The sequence below is a fragment of the Hibiscus syriacus genome, unplaced genomic scaffold (assembly GCF_006381635.1).
Source record: "Hibiscus syriacus cultivar Baekdansim isolate YM2019G1 unplaced genomic scaffold, ASM638163v2 tig00111769_pilon, whole genome shotgun sequence".
In the NCBI taxonomy this organism is placed as follows: domain Eukaryota; kingdom Viridiplantae; phylum Streptophyta; class Magnoliopsida; order Malvales; family Malvaceae; genus Hibiscus; species Hibiscus syriacus.
The window spans coordinates 3,837,303-3,858,228 of NW_024063172.1; the positions used below are offsets into that span (position 1 = coordinate 3,837,303).

Here is a 20,926-nt window from a genome sequence, read left to right on the forward strand (position 1 = left end):
CTTATAAAATTTTAGATTCCATAAAATTTACCCCGAACTTCCTATCTAATTAAATTTAATCTCCAATTTTAAAAGAATTAAAACTTCTTGTTCGAATTAAATTCACTTTAACTTCTGATATGTGCCATTCTCTTGTTAGTTAGAGTGTTAAATGTATTGAATTATTAAATTATTTCAAATGAAAATAATGACCAAATTGATAGATTTTTAAACATTGGATATTTATTAAATTATTTTGAATTATGTTTGATTTGATAGATTTAAGGATTAAAAGTATTATTATATTATGTCACATAATTATTTGTGTTAATTTAACGGTCAAACCTAGTGACAAGTGATTAAAACAAAAATAAAATGTGATGTTGACATATATTTAAAATTTAATTAAATGATTAAAATAAAAATTTTAAAATAAGTGTGTGACCAAATAAATAATTTAATCTAATTATTTTTAAAATTTTGTAGGGATTGGTTAGGGAGATGTGAAGTTTGGTGAGTAAGAGACTGAGAGATATCAGCCGTTGGATTAAGTGCATTTCCGTGTAATGCGGAAGGGAAAGTGACGGTTGGATGCACGCGTGATATAGAGGAGGTATGGGGCCCACCTACCTTTGACGATTTCTGCGTGCAATCTGCCTTCTTTTATCCCCGTGATTTGCTTTCTGTTTGGCTTTTATTTTATCATTTTTTTTTGCGTTAATCAAGTCAAAATTATTGTCATTATCACAATTATTATCTCCTTAATAAGGATATTTATATTTAGATTAAAGCTTCACTCGATGGTACTATAATTATTATGTTAATTTAAAAGATATATATTTTTAAGTGAACTAAACAATTATAAGATAATAGATGTCCGATATAAATTCAAATAAGCTTAATTTTTTTAAAAATATTATATTTAAGATCATATAAAACTTAAACATTATACATAAAAGATATAACTGATATTTAAAATATTATTGTTATGTTAAAGATATTATAATTAATTTAGTAGCTTCTAAAAAGATAATGCATATTCTAAATCATAAAATTTTATTTTATTTTTCACCAACTATGACTATGATCCACGCACCCCAAGGGAATCCTTTGTGTAATATTCTTACCACCTCAGGAGATTGAAGGAAGGAACAAACTGTGGTTTAAACGAATCAACCAATGACGGGTAAATCCAAAAACTATAAATGGTGGCTTCGGATCAGGTTTGCATACTTTCTGTGTGCTTTGTGGCCAGTCCGGGGCTGCGTTGTTGGGAAGACTCTACTTTGAGAAAGGAGGAAAGAGCCGGTGGTCAGCAAAACTTAACTGGCAGGCTTCCCAATTCTCATTCTTTACTATTGCTTCTCGACCATCAAAAACTGGACTGCAACTGGCTCCGGCTCAAGTCTCCCACCGCCCGCTGCTGTTCTTGCATTGGTTTTGTCTCCCTAGGCCTACTTGTAGCAGCATTCTGCCTTCTTTATTCAACTGGTCACAATACCTTCCCATGCCTAAATATCAGAATGTGTCGTGAATTGTGATGGAAGTATGTGATCGGGTTCATATGCACCATTGCTGCATCAGGCTACCAACAGGTGGAACTTTCTTCAGCACAGTTCTGCTTTCGGAACATCATTAAAAGGGAATCATTTTCAACAGTCATGGATATGATAACCTATCAGTCACTGGTTACAGCAAGAACAATCACGGTGGGACTTCTTATTAGTGGAGAATGGAAAGGTCTAAAGAGAGAAATGGAAGAATATGAACTAGGGAAGGTATCGTATATCATGGTTTTAGTATGGATATGCATACTATGGCAGGGGTTCGCCTTTGGAAGCACAACACTGCTTTTTGAGGTGTCTTCTCTATTTGCAAACGCCGTAATCTTTTGTTGCATTGCCTGTTGTTCTGGTTCTTGCTGTTATCTTTTTTTATAACGAAATGGATTGTATAAAAGGAGTTGCCACGGTTTTGGCTCTATGGGGCTTTCTTTCATATGCCTAACAGCAATATCTTGATGATCAAGAGTCTAAGAGTGAACACAACATAAATGTCAATAGCGAAGCTTAAAAGCTTCCACTGGTAAAAGCAATGCGTTTCAAGGTGTATCCGAAAGAATCAGGATGCTAGAGCTTATGTACTGTCACACAAGATGTACCAAAGAAAACAAACGATCAATCAAGTCACAAATTGCATGAGGCATATGATTTTATCTGTAAATATTGAGATTAAGCAACCAATTTAGAACCTAAAAGAATTGTACTTTCTAATATTAAACTAATCTTCACATTTAACAACTTTTTATACCTCCCAAAATCCAACTCGCAAGCACTGATGGCACATTCACTTTGAAGCTAAGCAAGGCTCATTTGGCACATTAGTAATGATTCCTAACAGTTCAATAAATAAAGAAAACTCACCTCAGTGGCTTAATAGCAAGGAACTGACGAGCACTTTAACCGGAAACCATAAGTGGTGATCTCATCATCATATAATGATGTTTTGTAATATTTGACCAGTCAGCATTCACTCATGGGACGACTATACCACGAAAAAGGTGGGAATATCATATGGGTAACAACAATTGTGCAAATTGCAGAATTGGCAATTCTCATTCCTTTTCGTTACTTCTCACCACCTAAAAGTTGTACTGCAAATGGGCAAGCTATATATAGCTTTGTCTTATTCTATTGGACTTTTACACCTTCCGCTATCAACATTTCCCTTCATTCACAAAAGTTACCTCTTCTTATAATCAATTCTCTAGTTCTACTAACTATGGCCTGATATTTGATAACTGGTTCAGAACACCAAAGTCTTCAAAAGGAAATATGTATTCATGTACCATGCACTGACAGTGTCGGCTTGATATGCCTTGATTCTTTCACTCACACAACTATCGTCCAAAAAGCTTCTAAACAGGGAAATGCATGTAAAGGTTTTTGAAATGTTGAACCGGAAATCAGTCCTGAGAAGTTATTTGCCAAAACAATTTAAGGACTTAATATGCAGGTTGTGAAATGACCTGCTAGTAGTCTATTATCTAACATGACTTTGTCAATGTGCAACAGCAGTTAATGGTATCAACAATTCAAGACAACCATATCACATTCCATCACTTTTTCCTTTTGACCAAATATTAAGGTCTATGTTAGATCATGTTGCAGTAAACAATCCAACCCAACTAGGAAATACTAAATCCTAATCAAGACGAAGTGAAAAGAAACTTTAGAATGCAGAATACAATATTTTTCTGAAAAGGAAAGAAAAAGAGAACCTGCAAGGTTAAGTACGATTACCCATCAGCAGAAGACTCAATTCACTACATCAGGCAACCAACATAATGAGCTTGAGGGTATTTTCTCTGCAGTTGTGGCCATTGCACAAAAAACTGATCTGCAATCTGTAGCTTGTAAAGCAACAGACCACTTAAAGAGAGCTTTTTTACTCTTGCAATGCTCTCAACATAAAATATGGATGACCATCTAATCCCAGTTACCTGAAAGAAAAAATTACAAGAAAAATGGATAACTCCAATTTTCTTATATGTAGAAGCATTTAACTTTATCAACTTATTTTTTTCTTTGGTGGGAAAGTTTCCATCAGTTTTATCAAAGTGAGAAAGGTAATACAAAAATAAAATGGCTTCAAACGCAAACAAACAAACCTTGAAAATGAAAGCAATCAGACATAGAGGAAAACAAGTACCAGGGCCATTGCAAAGAACCTGCAATTAAAGTTTATAACAAGTTTCATTTCTAGCATCATTTTTTAGTAAATGTAACAAAATTGGAAGGAAAAAAGTTAAACACGACAGAAACAGGAAAATACCACTTGAGGTCTGATTTTAATCATCAGCCACAATGCACGAACCGTGGCAACTAAAGTTGTCCAAACAGAGGTTACATATGACTGACCAACTTCCCTGCTTCTATAGATTTGCATAAATTCTGCAGAGATTCCCTTGATTCCACTCTACTGTTAAAATAAATTTAAGGAAACCTCTTATTTTGCCAGAAAAATAGGAAAATGGTTATGAAACATAGTTCTACTTTTTAATGATTATTAGCATATGGATGCAAGCAGTTCATTGTCCAATGTCAAACTCATTTTTTAACTTTACATTTTACAAACTGATAATCGTATAAAATATTAGAAAAAAACTAACTACCAGCTTGTAAAATCAGCCAATGGAATTTAAAAAACAAAGCAGCCAAAAGATTTTGAATAGTACATGAAAAAGATACGTATGTCGGTAAGATATTATCGGATCTGATAGTTTAGACAGCAGTTAGCCTAGATTGTCCAATATATCATACTTCAGGGTCTGCAATTAGGATCTCCTTTATAACATGGGTTAACTATGCAAATCAATTGTGATATTAACAGCAATTCCAATAAAAGAATAAGCTAATTTTACTGTAAAATGTACAAACAAAATGTACTAAACCGAATATCAAAATCGTTAAGTTAACTATTAATAATTCAACGGACTTTCACTAAATAAAGATATACAAAATGTACTCTCAGGAACAAAAATTCACAGTAAACAAATTGGAACCAAATGAAGAAAAAAAGAAATAAACAAAATCTTAATAGCAATCAAGAACATAATGAAAATTTTAAGCATCCGATTTTACCGAATCAGCCCAAGAATTCTCTAACACGCGAGTTTTCTGAAGACTCATGTTATCAGTAGCAGCGGCGATATAAAACCTCGGCGTAAACCGATCCTTTTGCAAAACTAACAAGAGATTAATCATCTCCGCCGTGTGCCCTCCTATACCGAGAAATCATAATCAAACATCATAAATTTGTGAGTCAAATAAGGAAACAAATTTGAAGCTCACCTGAACCTAAAACAATGAGAGTGCTGAGAGGCTGCTGCGGAGATCTTTTGCTTAGCGGCTTGCCGGTTCGGTAAATGACATAAATAACTCGGACTAAGATAATTGTGATGAAGGCGATGAAGCAAGAGATTCCGAGATTCGAAGACAAATCGGAGAAAGAACAGGTAGTGTGTTTCTCCATTTATTGATCTCTGTGGTAAATAAAAGTGAAAGGATTTGATTTGAAGATTTTGATTATTGAAGCAAATAGTTAACAAAGCATATTTAGAGAGAAAATTTAAGTAGAATATTCCAAAATCCACGGATCAAAGGAAATTGGATTTAATTTTCTTTAAAATGAAACTGAAAATATTAGCGCGAATAAGAATACAATTTTGAGGGAAATTCTATGGCAATAGTCCTAGGGATGGTCATGACGGGTCGGGTGGGTACTTTAAGACTTGTTTAGTATTTAATCTATTAGTTTTAGTTGTTTTAGTATTTTAATTTTTAATTTTTTTAAATCATATCTAAAATGTAGATTTTGTTTATTTTAGTAATCGTCGTTAAAATCTTTAATTTTTATTTTATTGTAGTATCCGTTTAAAATTTAACGTTATTTTTTAAAAAATTTGAAAGTTTAAATATTAAAAAAAATAAAAAAAAATGAGAATTTAAATACTAAATGCACAATTTACCTTTTTATCACATGAATTTAATTTGAAAATTAAGCTTGTTTACTTGTATTTATTCTCATTCGAGTTTAATAGAGTTTCATCTAATTTAAAATTTACTTTAATAATCAAGATTAAAATTCACACATCTCTCTCTAAATATATTAATAATAATTATAATATTATTTTCAATCGTGTCGAATTTTTTCATTCAAAATCTAAATTATAAACTCATATCAAATTCCCGTCTCTAATAATGATGTACAAATTATATTTTTTAATTATTTAATCAAGTGGTAGTTTTTTTCTTCAAAAACGCGTTATATGTAAACAATTTAATTTAAAAATGTTTATATTATACTTAATGTTTATTTTAGATGTTTAACTTTTATTCTGTTATCATTTAATGTAATTAACCATTATTATATTTAAAAATATGCTATCTAATCAGTTTAACATTAGATTTAAAAAAATAAATTTATTAATTTTCTAAATCCTCACAATACTTAAATTACTCGAAATCCTTAAATCTATAAACACTAAATTTTTAAATCTTACATGTCACCATCGAAAATATTTTAAACACCTTAAATCTATAAACACTAAATTTTTAAATCTTTAAATTATGATTAACATATTTATTCTAACGATTATTAATATGATGATTTTAAAATGATAATAAAATGAAAGTTATGACCCCTAAATGATAACATAATAAACATTAAACGTTACTTTAAAGATTTAGACATTTAAAATAAATAAAAAATATAATTTAAACACTTATTTTTCAATTAAACCTATTAAAAACACCTTTTAAAAGATACATCTTATAGAATACATCTTTACTAATTTGATACATTTTTCGAGTAAAATATCTAATATTTATACTATCAAATATAATTAAAAATTATATGAATTTTAAATTTTTAAAATAAAATTAAAAATATTTTTTTAAATCCAAATCACCTTAATTTCTTTCAAGGTTCTAACTCCACTCAAGTACACCTTTATAAAAGTAAAGCCCCCCCCTTGCACGTTCCTACTAGTATTACCATAACGACCAAATAACAACTTATAATTATTATTTTTTATAATAAAACGTTAAAAACTCATTTTAAATTTGAAAAGGGAAAAGAATATCCAATATCATTAATCAAAGATAGCGTCTTGAACAACATTCTCGCTAAATACAAAGGGTAATCATATTGAAATGAAATCGAATCTGAAGATGTCGACACAATGCTTACCAATTTGTGCGCTGTTTCATTCACAGTTTGAGGAATCGACTGAACACTGTAATTAGGGTTGGAGTCCAACATTTGTCGAGCTTCAAAAAGAATGGAACGAAGGGAAAGCCGATCAGACTCATGATGTAATAATGGATGAACTAAATTATTTGAATCACTTTTAATTATGACGTGTGAAAAATCCAACTCAACTGCAAATCAGATTTCAAAACAAATTGCATGAGCTTCAACAAAAGCGACAGTCCGAGTCCGATCATCTAAGACAAAACCATCGAAGTCCCGGAGAATAACAGCTACACTCGAAGAGTCCAACTAAAGAGGACACGAACCATCCACATTCATTTTAACAGTCCTTACAGGTGGTTTTAACCAACAGAGAGAGTGAGTAATATTCAGATGTGTATTTTTAAAAAATAATAATAATTATATTATCCTACTAAACAATTAAACACTAACACCAGATGACTACAATTCTCCTACCTTGGATTAAGATGAGGTTTCAATCACTATAGAGAGACCAATTCTTTCTCCAATAAAATTAATAAAAATGTTTTGAAAAAATAATAAAAAGTCACTGAATTTATTTGTCGTTGAATAAAATTAATTTTACACGATGAGGTGTTATATTTTTTTTATTTTTAAATAAGATTATTGATTCGATCTCAAAATCGTTTATATAATAAATTAAATTAAAAATATTAAATATTTAAAATATTTCATTTAAATTAATTGATTATTTAATTGAATACGGATAATTTAAAAAAAATCCGTTGTCTTCCGTAGGATATTATCAGAATTTAAGATAGTTATCTCAGCATTTTAAATATATTTATTATATATATTTTCCATTTTTGTTAATGGTGAACTTTGGTTCCCGGCAGCGAGCTAACCCTGCGCCAAAGAAAATGGTTTATTCTTACTCTCCTTTAAACGACTCTTCTCACGCATTTCAAATTAAAGAGAACAATGTCTTCGAAGTTATCGACCTGCTTTTTCAGCCATGGCTTTTGCATTTTGAATAACGATAATGTTGATAATAATAATTATACGAAGAATATCAATACGAGATTGTTGGTTTTGCCTTCCACTCGCTTTCTCCCAGCTTCTTGCAGAATGCGGCAACGTAATCTCAGGTATTTTTCTGATACATAACGATTTTACTCTCTTTTTTGCTTTAATCTGTTGTTACGGCACTGTTTCGGCTTGATTTTGAGAATTTTTTTTGGCTCAAATTTGATTTTTCAGTGAAGATTAATGGCCCGAATTAAAATCAATTGGATACTGGTTAGTAAATGAGATGGATTAATAATGAATTAATGACTGATAATCGGTGTTTCTTGAACAGTACGTCTTGTAACTGTTGATTTATACATCATGTTAATATATTAATCAACAACTGGAGTATGATCCACTTTTTTTTATTGTTTTATTGATTTTTATGCAGTGCAAATAATAAAAGACAACGAGGGAAGAAACCTCCCTCTGAGCAGATTAAGATAAGTGCAGAGTTGCAGCCTACTGGCGATGAGGAATCCGAACTTGAAGACTCTGTCATAAATGGAGTTGAGATGGAGTATTTTGGAAATTGTGAAACTAATTGTAAAGATGATGTTGACACTGTGACAGATGTAGAGCATATCGATGGACATAATCTGGGAACTCTATCTGTCTCTGCCATTGAGACTAACGGAAGTGTGGAGCATATCAATGAACAGATTGCAAACGGCCTTGTGCTGCCTGCCGTGACAAGAGCTTTGGTACTCTCATTTACCAATAAGTCTGTTGTGAATCTGGGTTCTGATTGTGTTGCTTGGTGCTACTCCTTTTTTTTTTTGTCTATTGTGATATTTTAAAATGTTTTGTCAATTTTTTTTTACTTTTATTTGGTGAAGTGGAAGAATATTTGAACACATTTACCTTTGCTTAATTTTTGTGTCCTGCAATTATAGTAGTTATGGGTTCTCATTAATAATTAAGATTCATTTTTTTCTATTCTCATCCTTAAAAAGCAGTGATCTGAGTTATTTGTTGATGCATTATCCGGTAGAGTTATGGAAATATGTCAGGTTTTTGGAGAAACAATTATTATGGAACTATTAAATATATGTAGTCATATGCCTCTTTATTCTGTTTTCTTCATGGTAACTATGTAAATTGAAGTTCTGAACTTAAAACATTAGTCATTTCTCTTTCGCAGGCCATAAACATAGATGAAGGACAACATCTGTCAGGTGTTCAACGAGAGGATTTGATAGTCATGATAAAAAATGCAGAGAGAAGTAGGATATCTTGCTATTAAGAAACTGTTGAATTCTATCCATATATTACACGTTTTGGTATGTACCTGTAACATCCGCAATACCGGGTTAGTGACCAAATTGTAAAGTTTCAGAATTTGGTGACTAAAGTAGAAGAATGAAAGAATTCAATGATTATTTGAATATATATATATTGAAGGTTATTTGGTATTTATTAAAGGAAATTAAGGGTATTATGGTCATTTGACCAGAAAGATTTTTTTTATAATTTTTTTTAAAGGGTAATAAGCACGGAGGAAGAAGAGTCCAGAGCATTCTTCAGTCTTCTTCCTCCTCTCAACCGGGAAGCTTGGTATAAGGTAAGTGGGTCTTTAGTTGGTTAATTCTTTCGTTTTAAAGCTTGTTTTGATTCTTGGGATATTAAGAAAGATTAAGGAAAGCTTTAAGTGGCTTAAACCTCAAAGATTAACAAGTTATGAGAAATTAAGAAAAATGAGTTTTTAAGTGAATTTTTGATATGGAAGGAGTTAATAGATTGTGAAGTTGAATTTGACTTGTCAAGGATTAAATTAAGAGATATGAAGTGATAGAATGGGAATTAGAACACATTGAAAATTTGGTATGATTTTTGAATCTTATATGGAAGATAGAATTTTGAGTTTAAAGAAGTGATTATGGAGTAGAAATGAGTTTAAGTATGTGTATGAAAGTTAGGAATATTAAAGGGAATGAAGTATGATGTGTTGAGCTGAAAATGAAGGATTTTCGAGCTCAAAATATGATTTCTGGGCAAGGGGAATCGGTACCCATTCAAGGGGAACCGATACCCCTTCAAACGAACAAGAATTTCCAGTATGTCATGGGGGAACCAATACCCCCATAGGGGGGAACCGATTCCCCCTAAAGGAAAATTGGGAATATGGGTTTAATAAGTTAGTTTAAGTTGCTAGTATCCAATTACAAGGTGTAGGTACCTAATGATGGTCTCGAAATGTACAATTATGTAGATTCTACGCATAAAGCAATTCCGGAACGTTTGGCAAGTAAGATCGATCAAGGGAAAGATAAGAGATTGGAATTGGCTAGTGAGGCCAGGTGAGTGCATATTAGTTAGTTTATGGTGCTAAATGGAAACAAGACTTGCGACAAGTCTATTTCCTATGTTAGAATGCATGAATATATGATTATACGTATATGAATGACATGAATTGTATGTATGCATGAATATATGTGTTGACATGCTTTTGAATGTAATGTTATGAGAAGTATGTGCTATATAATGTATATATATACATATGTGAAACTGAACTATGTGACTGCATGAGAAAGATATGAGCCATATGACATGATATAGGTGAACATGAGAAAGCAAAGTATGAGATATAAACTATGTGATCATAGTAAAATATAATTATTATTATATGATAAGTGAAATAAGCTGGATAATATTGATCTATAGGATGAAGTGAAAATAGTACACTAACTAGGGGATTTGAACATAAATGATAAGATGAACGTATAAGATAAGCTAGATGGGAAAGATTCATAGGTTTAAATAAAACTATAACACATGGGTTGAATGATAGAAATTTGTGAAGTTATATGAGAAGATTATAAGAGTGATATGAAATTGAATTAAGTAACAGATTAGATTATATATATAGAAATAATAGAAGTGAGATATGTTTATAAGTCTGCCCTAGATGAATACGAAATATAAGAGTGCTATATGATTTATATTAGGATAATCTTGAGGATATAGATATATATAGATATGAAATGAAATGAAATGAGTTATATGAATACACAATTATGTGATGAAATGGTGAATTACCTGAACATGTGAATATATATATATATGTTTAAGAGAAGGCATAAGATTAAGATATAAGCAATATGACTTATAAGTATTGCTATTATAATGTTACATGATATGTTATGTATGTTAAAGGAATTATGTGATGGTATAAGAAATGCTATGAAATATATATATATGAAAACAAGTATAGGTTATGAGATAAGACTTATGACTATAAGCTACGTGAAAGTGTTCTAGGTGTTTCGATATATTATATGAAGTATATGATCTTATGTGAACAAGATATGATAAGTATGTTTATATGAATAAAGGTGATTGGGTGAGAAATGATAGAAATTATATGAAACATGACATATGTGACATGTGAATTATATGGAAATGATCTACGTGCAAGTGAACTACGGGAATATGTGATCATATGAAAAGAAGCTATGTGATACGTGATATGTGAAAGTGAATTACAAGTTTATGTGAATATTTGAAATGAAATAAATGATAACGCCCATGTTATGTGTCATGAGAGCTAGGGGTATAGTTGGCATGCCAAGAGTCGAGGGTCTATTCGGTTCTTTAGGACATATGTATATTCTTTGGAACATGTGTGAAGTCTCGAAAGACACATACTTGATCCCTAGCATATGTATATGATTCTTAAGGAATTCTACGTGGTCCTTATGGACATCATTATATGGCACTACGGTGCAATTCTACGGGCACTTCGGTGCAATTCTACGGGCACTTCGGTGCAATTCTACGGGGCACTTCGGTGCATTTATACGAGCTGTGGTGACAGCATAGTGCACAACCTCTATAGACTCACATATCGATAGTTCTCACATATATACATGGGCTAATCCAGAAATATGAACAAATATAAGTTAGTGGTATGATAAATGCTATAGAAATGATATGATGTTGTGTGTGTATAGTGTTTGATTGAAATAGTATGTGATTATATGATAAACTGTTAATGATGAACTATGTGTATGCATGTATTTACTGCAATTAATCTGATATGATTTTATACGATATGAAAAATGCATGAAGTTGCTGTAACATGATAGAACAGAACATGCATGTATCAATATAGGTTTTAAAGTGCATTAAGTTGTTATGCCTCACTAAGTCTTCGACTTAGCGTGTGATTGTTTCACACGTAGGTTTCGAGAAGAGTAAGGAGTGATGCGGAGCAAGACAGGTCAGTTTTCCTTACCAAAAGATCAGATCAGAAATATTTGACAAAGTATGTTTTTGGTTATGTATAAAGTGTTGGCATGTAATAAGTCATTAAGTACGAGCACTCTGATAAAGTCTGTATTTTGTTTTAAATAAAGTTTTAAATTTCCCGGGATTTTTCTTAAGAGTCAAGGTTTGAAAAGTCAATGTGACACTTCGGACTCGTATCCGGGTCGGATACGGGTTGGGGGTGTTACAGTACCTTTATATAACTTCATTTGTTTCCAAATATTTAGATATACTTCTTCTCGATCAAGCTCGGGTTCATGCACTAGAAGATATTAGTAAAATTCTTGGTGAGAAGGAGACATTGCAAGGAGAAATTATCACTTTGGAAAAGAGATTGGCAGAGGCTGATGCACGGGTTAAAGTTGCTTCCCACAAAAAGATGCAAGTTGAGCTCCTAGAAGGTCAGTTAGAGAAGTTGCGAAATGAGTTGATCGCCAGGGGTGAACTTGAACTGTATGAGAATCAAAACGATTTTTTGAACGAGGAAGCTCATTTAGCAAGTGATAGTCATGTTCATCTTCTTAGCAAGGAGGTTGATACATTTAGGACAGAGAATATAGCCCTAAAAGATGATATCCAAGCACTTAAGTCTATGATTAGCAATGTCAAGAACACTGATGAACGCATGGCAACACTGGAAAGTGAATGCTCTTTACTAGAGTCCTCTGTGAAGGATTTGGAGTCTAAATTGTTGGTCTCTCAGCAGGACTCTACAAAAATTTCTACTCTAAAGGTTGAATACCATGGGCTATGGGAAAAGGTAGAAAATTTGCAACACTCGCTGGATAAGGCAACTAAACAAGCCGATCAAGCCATTTTAGTGTTAGAGCAAACCCAGGATCTTCGAAAGAAGGTTGATAAATTGGAGGGTTCTCTTGAAGAGGCTAATGTCCATAAGGTGTCATCCGAGAAAATGCAACAATATTATGAAATAATGCAGCAAAAGATAAAACTATTAGAGGAATGTCTTCAAAAGTCTGACCAAGATATATTTTCTTATGTCCAGTTATATCAAGAATCTCTAGAGGAATTTCAGGACACTCTTAATAGTCTGAAAGAAGAGACCAAGAAAAGGGCAGCAAATGGACCTGTTGATAAGCCTTGGGAATTTTGGAGCTGCTTATTGCTTACTATTGATGGTTGGGTGCTGGAGAAGAAAATATCAAATAGTGATGCAAAGCTTTTGAGAGAACTGGTGTGGAAGAAGGACCGACGCATTTGTGATGCATATATAGCATGTAAAGAAAAGAATGAGCGTGAAGTTATATCTACATTTCTCCGGCTGACATCATCACAAGTTAGGTAATTACCTTTAACTAGTCAATTTTGCTTCATTATTGCTGTTTCTTAACTTGTCCATTTTGCTGATCTTTAGTTCAGGGTTGCATGTCGTTCATATAGCTGCTGAGATGGCACCAGTTGCTAAGGTAAAATTTAGCCCCTCATTTTTTTCTTTCTTGGCTAATCTTTAATGAACGTACTTTAAAAGTCTTATCCTTTTTTGTATATTTTCACCTTCAAAACCTTAACCCATCTACATATCTGATGTTGTACTCCCATTTATTAGCTGACTTCTTATTTGATTAAGTATTTACTATGCTCAAAAATAAAATAAATATGTTTATTAGATTGGTAATTTCTTTCTATTTATTGCGGATATTTCCCTGGTTCCTATGCCTTGTATATTTTTTCATCTTTTAGAATAAGACGCTATAAGTTGGAGGAGCGTCCTTACATTTTGCAACGTTCTTTTCCCTAACTTGTGTGTTTTTTTCCATGTTCATTGATGCATTCTCCTTTGATTATACTTTATCTGTCACGATTCTTTTATGCGCTCCCAGTTTCAGTTTTAATTGTTTCTCATTTAATCATAATGGAAGACACTGCAGTGTTTCCTCTGAAATTTCATGTTTATTAGTTAATGCTAAGAGAAGTACAGAGTCTACTTTTCTTTCCTTTTGGAGTTCAAGTACCAAGCAGTAGAGCAACGTCTAGGTCAATCTAATACTTCACAACAAGGATTCTTGTGGGGAAGGTTGAGAACAAGTGAGACCTTCTAAAATACTAGCGAAGTTGACACCTTCATTTTACTTGTTAATCTACATTATTTTAATATGAAGTACAAGTTTACAACTTTCTTAGTAACGGACAGGCCTTTTAGCAGTTCTCTTAGATCTCATTTCCCTAATATTTTCCTTGATTAAACAAGCTTAAAGTTTTCCATTTTACTTTCCATGGTTGGCTGAGAAATTCAGCCTCAGCTATTTCAAACATCCCTGCTATAGGTTTCACTTTTTGCGCTTAATTACCAAGAAAAGAAGCTCTTTACAAAGTCCTCACCGGAACTGTCCATAAATGCTATACGTGGTTGAACCTGCATGGCTGGATAGCTTGATTAAACAAGCCTTTTGCGTTTGTTATAGTGTATAATCACCAAATTCTTATAACCTTTGTACTGCTGAAAGGTTGCTACTTCAGCACTTGTGAGTGCATATTTTCGGTGTTGTGTTTGAACCTGCATGGCTGGATAGCTGGCTGTTTTATGTGTTCCTGAGTCTCAGTGGTGATTACATTTTATTTTTGCGTTCTCTTTTCTATTAAGTTAACAATCCACCCTTTGGATCTTTGAGCACTTATTAAAAGTTATCTTTATATCTCAAGCTCTTTGTTGGATTCTGTACTTTATCTGCTTATGGAAATGATCCCTAGATTTCTAATACTGAGAAATGAATCTTTGTTAATTGGTTTGTGAGTTAAGTTTCTAGCTTTTACAAATTACAACATTATTCTAATTGCATAGTCTTACATGTTAGGTTCGACTGTTAATTGTTATTTTTTATTTTTGCTAAGTTCTCTTAATTCAATAATTTTTAATCAGTTTGGCGGTTTAGGGGATGTTGTGACGGGTCTTGGTAAAACATTGCAGAAGAAAGGTCACCTCGTAGAGGTTGTTCTCCCGAAATATGATTGTATTCAATATGATGGAATTCGTGACTTAAGGGTATGCAGAGAAACACTTAGTAATGTATGTTTGTGATGATTTTATTTTATTAATTTATTCCTGGTACAGGCCTTAGATGTAATGGTATAGTCATATTTTGATGGCAAACTGTTTCAAAATAAAATTTGGGTTGGTACCGTTGAAGGTGAGAATTTTTTCCCCTTTCAGTTCCATGTTATCTATTAGCTACGCATTCTAATCCAATTTAATTCACAGGTCTTCCGGTTTATTTTATTGAGCCTCATCATCCCAACAAGTTCTTTTGGAGAGGACAATATTATGGAGAGCATGATGATTTCTAGCGTTTTTCATATTTCAGTCGTGTGGCACTCGAGTTGCTTCTTCAAGCCGGCTAGAAACCAGATATAATTCATTGCCATGATTGGCAGACAGCTTTTGTCGTACGACATTTTGGCTTTATGTTTCTTTTGGCACCTGATTTAATAATGTTCTGTTTAGTGAAGTGTTTCTTCATTTTCAGGCACCACTTTACTGGGACTTGTATGCTCCAAAAGGTTTAAATTCTGCTCGAATATGTTTTACTTGCCACAATTTCGAGTACCAAGGGGCTGCATCTGCTTCGGAATTGGCATCATGTGGTCTGGATGCCGAGCAGTTAAATAGACCTGATAGAATGCAAGATAACACATCACACGATAGGGTCAATCCTATTAAGGTGCTGAAATCATTGGTTTGGCTATAAGCCGATTGCAAATATCACTACTTATTGAAAGTAGAGTTTGTTTGGTATTCTTTTTCAGGGTGCAATTGTGTTCTCAAACATAGTGACAACAGTATCACCTACTTATGCACAAGAGGTCCGAACTGCTGAGGTATTAATATTTTGTAGTTTTCCTTTCAACATGGCGGGCTTCTTTTATGATTTTTAGGTTAAACCGCAGAATCATGCCCCCTAACTTTTACAGGGAGGAAAAGGCCTCCATTCTACACTTAATTTTCACTCGAGAAAGTTCGTGGGAATCTTAAATGGGATTGATACTGATGCATGGAATCCTGCCGCCGATAATTTTATCAAAGTGCAGTATAGTGCTAATGATATACAAGGGAAAGCAGAAAATAAAGCTGCCATCCAAAGGCAGCTAGGGCTTTCTTCTGCTGATGATCAACGGCCATTGGTAATTTTATTTCTAAATCTTTATTTTTTTATATAAAACGATGCAAAAACATCTCTAACACCCTTTGTTTTAACCCTAATGTTCATGGAAATAAAGGCGTCTAGTCTATTGCATAGCAACGGTATTGCTTATAAATTCGAAACACAGGATGTTCTTTGTCTGCTATGCCTTTTTCCCCTATTGTTTTGCAGTTTTTTCGAGTTTATTTGCATCTTTTGCAGCAACTTAAATAAGGTTATAAATCGGACAGTCCAGCTTCCCATTAGCAATTCTCAAAATTTAATCCATTTTGAGAATCTGATTTTTGTTGGAGATGGCCTTCAAATCCTCATCTGATAAGAAGCTATATGATCTAATCAAAACTGAATGTCAAAAATCAACTAATCTACCTCATCATAGGAGGTTGTTATTATCCCTTAACCGAATGCTGCCTAAATTCTTACTAGAAGTCTTTTACTATCGGATAGGTGGGCTGCATAACGAGATTGGTTCCACAAAAAGGTGTGCATCTAATCAAACATGCCATATATCGATCGTTGGAGATGGGCGGTCAGTCTTCTCGGTTCAAGTCCAGTTCCTCACATTCAGGTGAATCTTTACTGCTGTTCTGTGTAATAATAGCTAATGGCAAATGGTGGCAAAGAAGATCTCATTAGCAAAGTAGCTTTTTAAAAGATACGAACCAGTTAGGATAAGAAATTTCTTTCTGCATATATGAAACAAAGCAATAAGAACTATAAAAACTCCATTCAAGCATCGTTTCATGCATTAAACGATAATCGTCCATTTGCGGAGTTACTTGTTTTATGTTATGTTAATCCTTTTCCTGTTCCATGCTTTCATTATTCGATACCGTAATTAGATTGAGATTCTTTTCTTTATGTTTTCCTTTTTCTTGTTTGCAGAGGGAATTTGAGGGTATAGCAAGCCAATTCCAACATCACGAACATGTCCGTCTGATACTAACATACGACGAGTCTCTTTCTCATTCCATTTTTGCAGCATCTGACATGTTCATCATTCCATCCATATTTGAGCCTTGTGGCCTTACACAGGTATGCTCCAAACTTCAGCCTTAACAATCTTGTTGAACAAAGAACAACTAGAACGAAACATGTGTTACCCTTAAAGGGCCAACCATTTGAATATCTGATCTGTTTAAGTTTCCCTTTTTCTTATTTATGATTGACATGTTCATCCAGATGATAGCAATGAGATATGGTTCGGTACCCATTGCAAGAAAAACCGGCGGCCTAAATGACAGGTGAACAACTTTATATGATTTATGCATGTCAATCCACTAATATGAAGTTAATTGACTGAAAAATCATGAGCTTGCTCTTTTGTAATTTTCTTCCGTAGCGTTTTTGACGTCGACGACGAGACTATCCCTCACAAAATTCGAAATGGATTTACATTCATAATTCCTAATGAACAGATAACTCTGGGATTCTTGGAATATAAATAACCAGCATTCAAACTTCATTTCAGTTAATTTTCTTTCAATCACCCTATCCTGATCACCTATTCACTTTCCGATACCATTGGTTTTGCTCTCAATCATACTTGAATCTTGGATGATGTGAAAAACTGACAGGGAATAAACAGTGCACTGGAACGTGCATTTGATCTCTACAAGAACAACAAAGAGATCTGGAAACAACTCGTTCAGAATGACATGAACATGGATTTCAGCTGGGATTCTTCGGCATCACAGTACGAGGAACTTTACACCAAGTCCCTTTCCCGAGCCAGAGCAGCAGCGAGCAGCGATTAAGAGCATTGCTTGGGTGAGCGGAAAAGTAAAAGGAACGATTCAATGAAGCGAGTCCGATTTGTCCATTCTAGAGCCCAACAGTTCAAGATTCACAGGCTTATATGTGAAGATCAGTAACGTTAAAGCTGGCATTGAAATCAGTGCTACCCTCTGCCTCTTTCAGCTCCGATTGTTGATAGTTGCATTTTAACCACTGTTCATATTTATGATAAAGCTTTATGTACATTAAAGGTTTTCTTTTTTGTGTCCACTCTCAGACTAATTTTATATCTTACATGGTTGCATGTAACATTGTCTAGTTCTCAAAACACTTGGCTGGGAAGTGAGAAGAATACTTTGGAACTTAGGTAAATTTTTGCAGTTTTATTCCTTCGCCGCTCATTGCTTTCGTCCTCGTTGATGTAATAGTAGTCTCTCTAAGTATAGTCTTCTTTATAATAACACAGTACTCTCGTATACCCAAATAAGAAAAGTATTAGTACAATGATTGTAGTCTTCTTTATAATGACTGTACTCTCGTATTTGTATACCTAAACGAGAAAAGTAGAACCCGACTGCTATTACCCTTCTTCTCATAAAAGAAAGAAAGCTAGTTGAAAATAGGGGGAATAATATGAAGAGTAGACAAAATTCACATGATGATCTGATTGATTTGCAACAAATTTACATCACGAAAACAAAGAAAAACCATAAAAAAAATACAATCCGTTTCACACTCTTTCCTCACTTTCCGGGGACAAAGTTGGTGGCATAGGCCCAAGCATTGTTGTTAACCGGGTCAGCAAGGTGGTCGGCCAAGTTCTCCAACGGACCCTTGCCGGTTACGATGGCCTGTACGAAGAACCCGAACATAGAGAACATAGCCAACCGGCCGTTCTTAATCTCCTTAACCTTGAGCTCAGCGAAAGCTTCCGGGTCATCAGCAAGACCCAACGGGTCAAAGCTACCACCCGGGTACAACGGGTCGGTCACCTCACCGAGCGGTCCACCGGCAATACGGTAACCCTCGACGGCACCCATTAAAATAACTTGGCAAGCCCAGATGGCCAAAATGCTTTGAGCGTGGATCAAACTCGGGTTACCCAAGTAATCGAGTCCACCCTCGCTGAAGATCTGTGAACCGGCCTTGAACCAGACCGCTTCGCCGAACTTGACTCCGTTACGTGCCAAGAGCTCGGGGAAAACGCACCCGAGAGCACCCAACATGGCCCATCGGCAGTGGATGACTTCGAGTTCACGGTTCTTGGCGAAGGTTTCCGGGTCGGCTGAGAGCCCGGCAGTGTCCCAACCGTAGTCGCCGGGAAATTCTCCGGTCAAGTAAGATGGTGGTTCACCGGAGAGTGGACCCAAGTACAAAACTCTGTCTGGACCGTACCAGGGGCTGCCGGATGGGACGGGCTTGGTGGTTTTCCTCATGGAAACACGGCCGCCGCCTTGGATGTAGGGGGTGGATGGGTAGAACTTCACCGCCTTACCGGCGAATGAAGGGGAAGAGAGAGCCATGGTGGAGGCGGACATTATGTAGGAGATTAATTTTCCGGTGAAGGGTGGATGTTATTTGTATCGGAGAATGATTGATATGAGAAATCAAGCGGGGTTTATATAGGGAGCTCCGAGTAAGGTTCCTTATCTTCGTCGTGATCTCTATCTTTCATTTCATTGGAGCTTGGAGATTCTGGTGATGTTATTGCATGTCCACTTGGCACTCTTCCATCCACAAATTTCACTTGCCCGGCTGCCATTGTTACACGTCCTAGAGTTTTTTAAGAATCACTGGGTTGATAGGGAAATTCGACTGTTGCAAAAATTTTGAATCCTTTTTGTTTGTTTATTTGACAGGTTTTTTGCACTTCTTTTATTATTGATAACCACATACATTATCGATAAATTCTTCACCTTCTTCTCCATTGATGTTAAGCTTCTCCCTTATTCCATTTAGATGGGATTTTCAGAGTGATGTTAACTGATGCTGACAATTTATAAATAATTTACAGATAACAACAACTAAACAATCATAAAATAAATAAAAAAATTAGATGAAAATTCTTATTGTAAAAAAAATCATTATCAATTAAAAAAATTTATTATAGTCGAAAAAAATAAAATTTATTTTTTCACTAATTAAATTTCATTATTAACTTTTAAAATAAAATAAAATTTAAATCATGAACTTTAATAAAATATAAATTAAAATGTTTGAATAACTGATAAGATATATACTTTGCAATTTGCTGCAAGATAAAAAGCAGATATGGTGGTCTTATCCTGTGATCACAAGTGGCAAAACCTCATTGGTTCAGCAAACAACACTTTAAAATTGCCGGTGATTTTTTTATACGTTCAGGTCCACCTCAAATTATACGACGCTGACACGTGGCGTTGGAAGTGCCACGTAGACATTGGGAATCGAATTTCCATACAAACGAATAGAAATTCAGATGTAGATAGCCTTTGACGAGATGCATTAGAAAGTTTTGGGAAATTGATGAAATCAACTGATCGAGTGCTGTGGGTTCAATTAATTGAATTATTCATTAATACTTTAATCAAAAAAATTATTAATGACCTTATTTAACTCTACTCAATAATAAAAATGACTTCAACAAATTATGTTAAAGGATCGTACGAGTTAGGATAAATAATGCCTTATATTTATTTTAAATTAATCAAAATAAATTAAGAACGTAACATAGTTTTTGAGTAAATTACATGTTTAGTATCTTAATCATTATTTTTATTTCGTTATGGTCACTCACAAAATCATATCTAACGTTACGTTTTGATTTTATTTTGGTCACCTACTGTTAAAAAATCAATACAACTGTTGATGTGTTATTTTTTCTATTTTGATGATGACTTGGCATTATCTTATGGTGACGCATCAATATTACTGACTAAAATAAAATCAAAACTTAATGTTAGGTGTGATTTTGGAAAACAAAACAGTCGGGTGACCAA

At 33.9% G+C, this 20,926-nt stretch overlaps 2 protein-coding genes and 1 pseudogene across 2 annotated transcripts; 1 reads left to right on the plus strand and 2 right to left on the minus strand.

Moving 5' to 3' along the window:
- Positions 1-1,915: 1,915 nt before the first annotated feature.
- LOC120170002 (UDP-N-acetylglucosamine transferase subunit ALG14-like) lies at positions 1,916-5,058 on the minus strand. The gene is made up of 6 exons (XM_039178070.1): positions 4,833-5,058; positions 4,623-4,762; positions 3,814-3,957; positions 3,650-3,709; positions 2,403-3,481; positions 1,916-2,011 (listed from the first exon to the last, which is right to left on the minus strand). Exons 1-5 carry the CDS (start codon positions 5,011-5,013, stop codon positions 3,305-3,307), a joined length of 702 nt encoding a protein of 233 aa, XP_039034001.1. The 5' UTR covers positions 5,014-5,058; the 3' UTR covers positions 1,916-2,011; positions 2,403-3,304.
- Positions 5,059-7,678: 2,620 nt separating this feature from the next.
- On the plus strand, positions 7,679-18,027 carry LOC120169695 (annotated as a pseudogene).
- Positions 18,028-18,582: 555 nt separating this feature from the next.
- Positions 18,583-19,555, minus strand: LOC120169696 (chlorophyll a-b binding protein of LHCII type 1-like). Its single transcript, XM_039177814.1, has one exon. The coding sequence runs from the start codon at positions 19,484-19,486 to the stop codon at positions 18,692-18,694; it is 795 nt and encodes a 264-aa protein (XP_039033745.1). The 5' UTR covers positions 19,487-19,555; the 3' UTR covers positions 18,583-18,691.
- Positions 19,556-20,926: the final 1,371 nt, after the last annotated feature.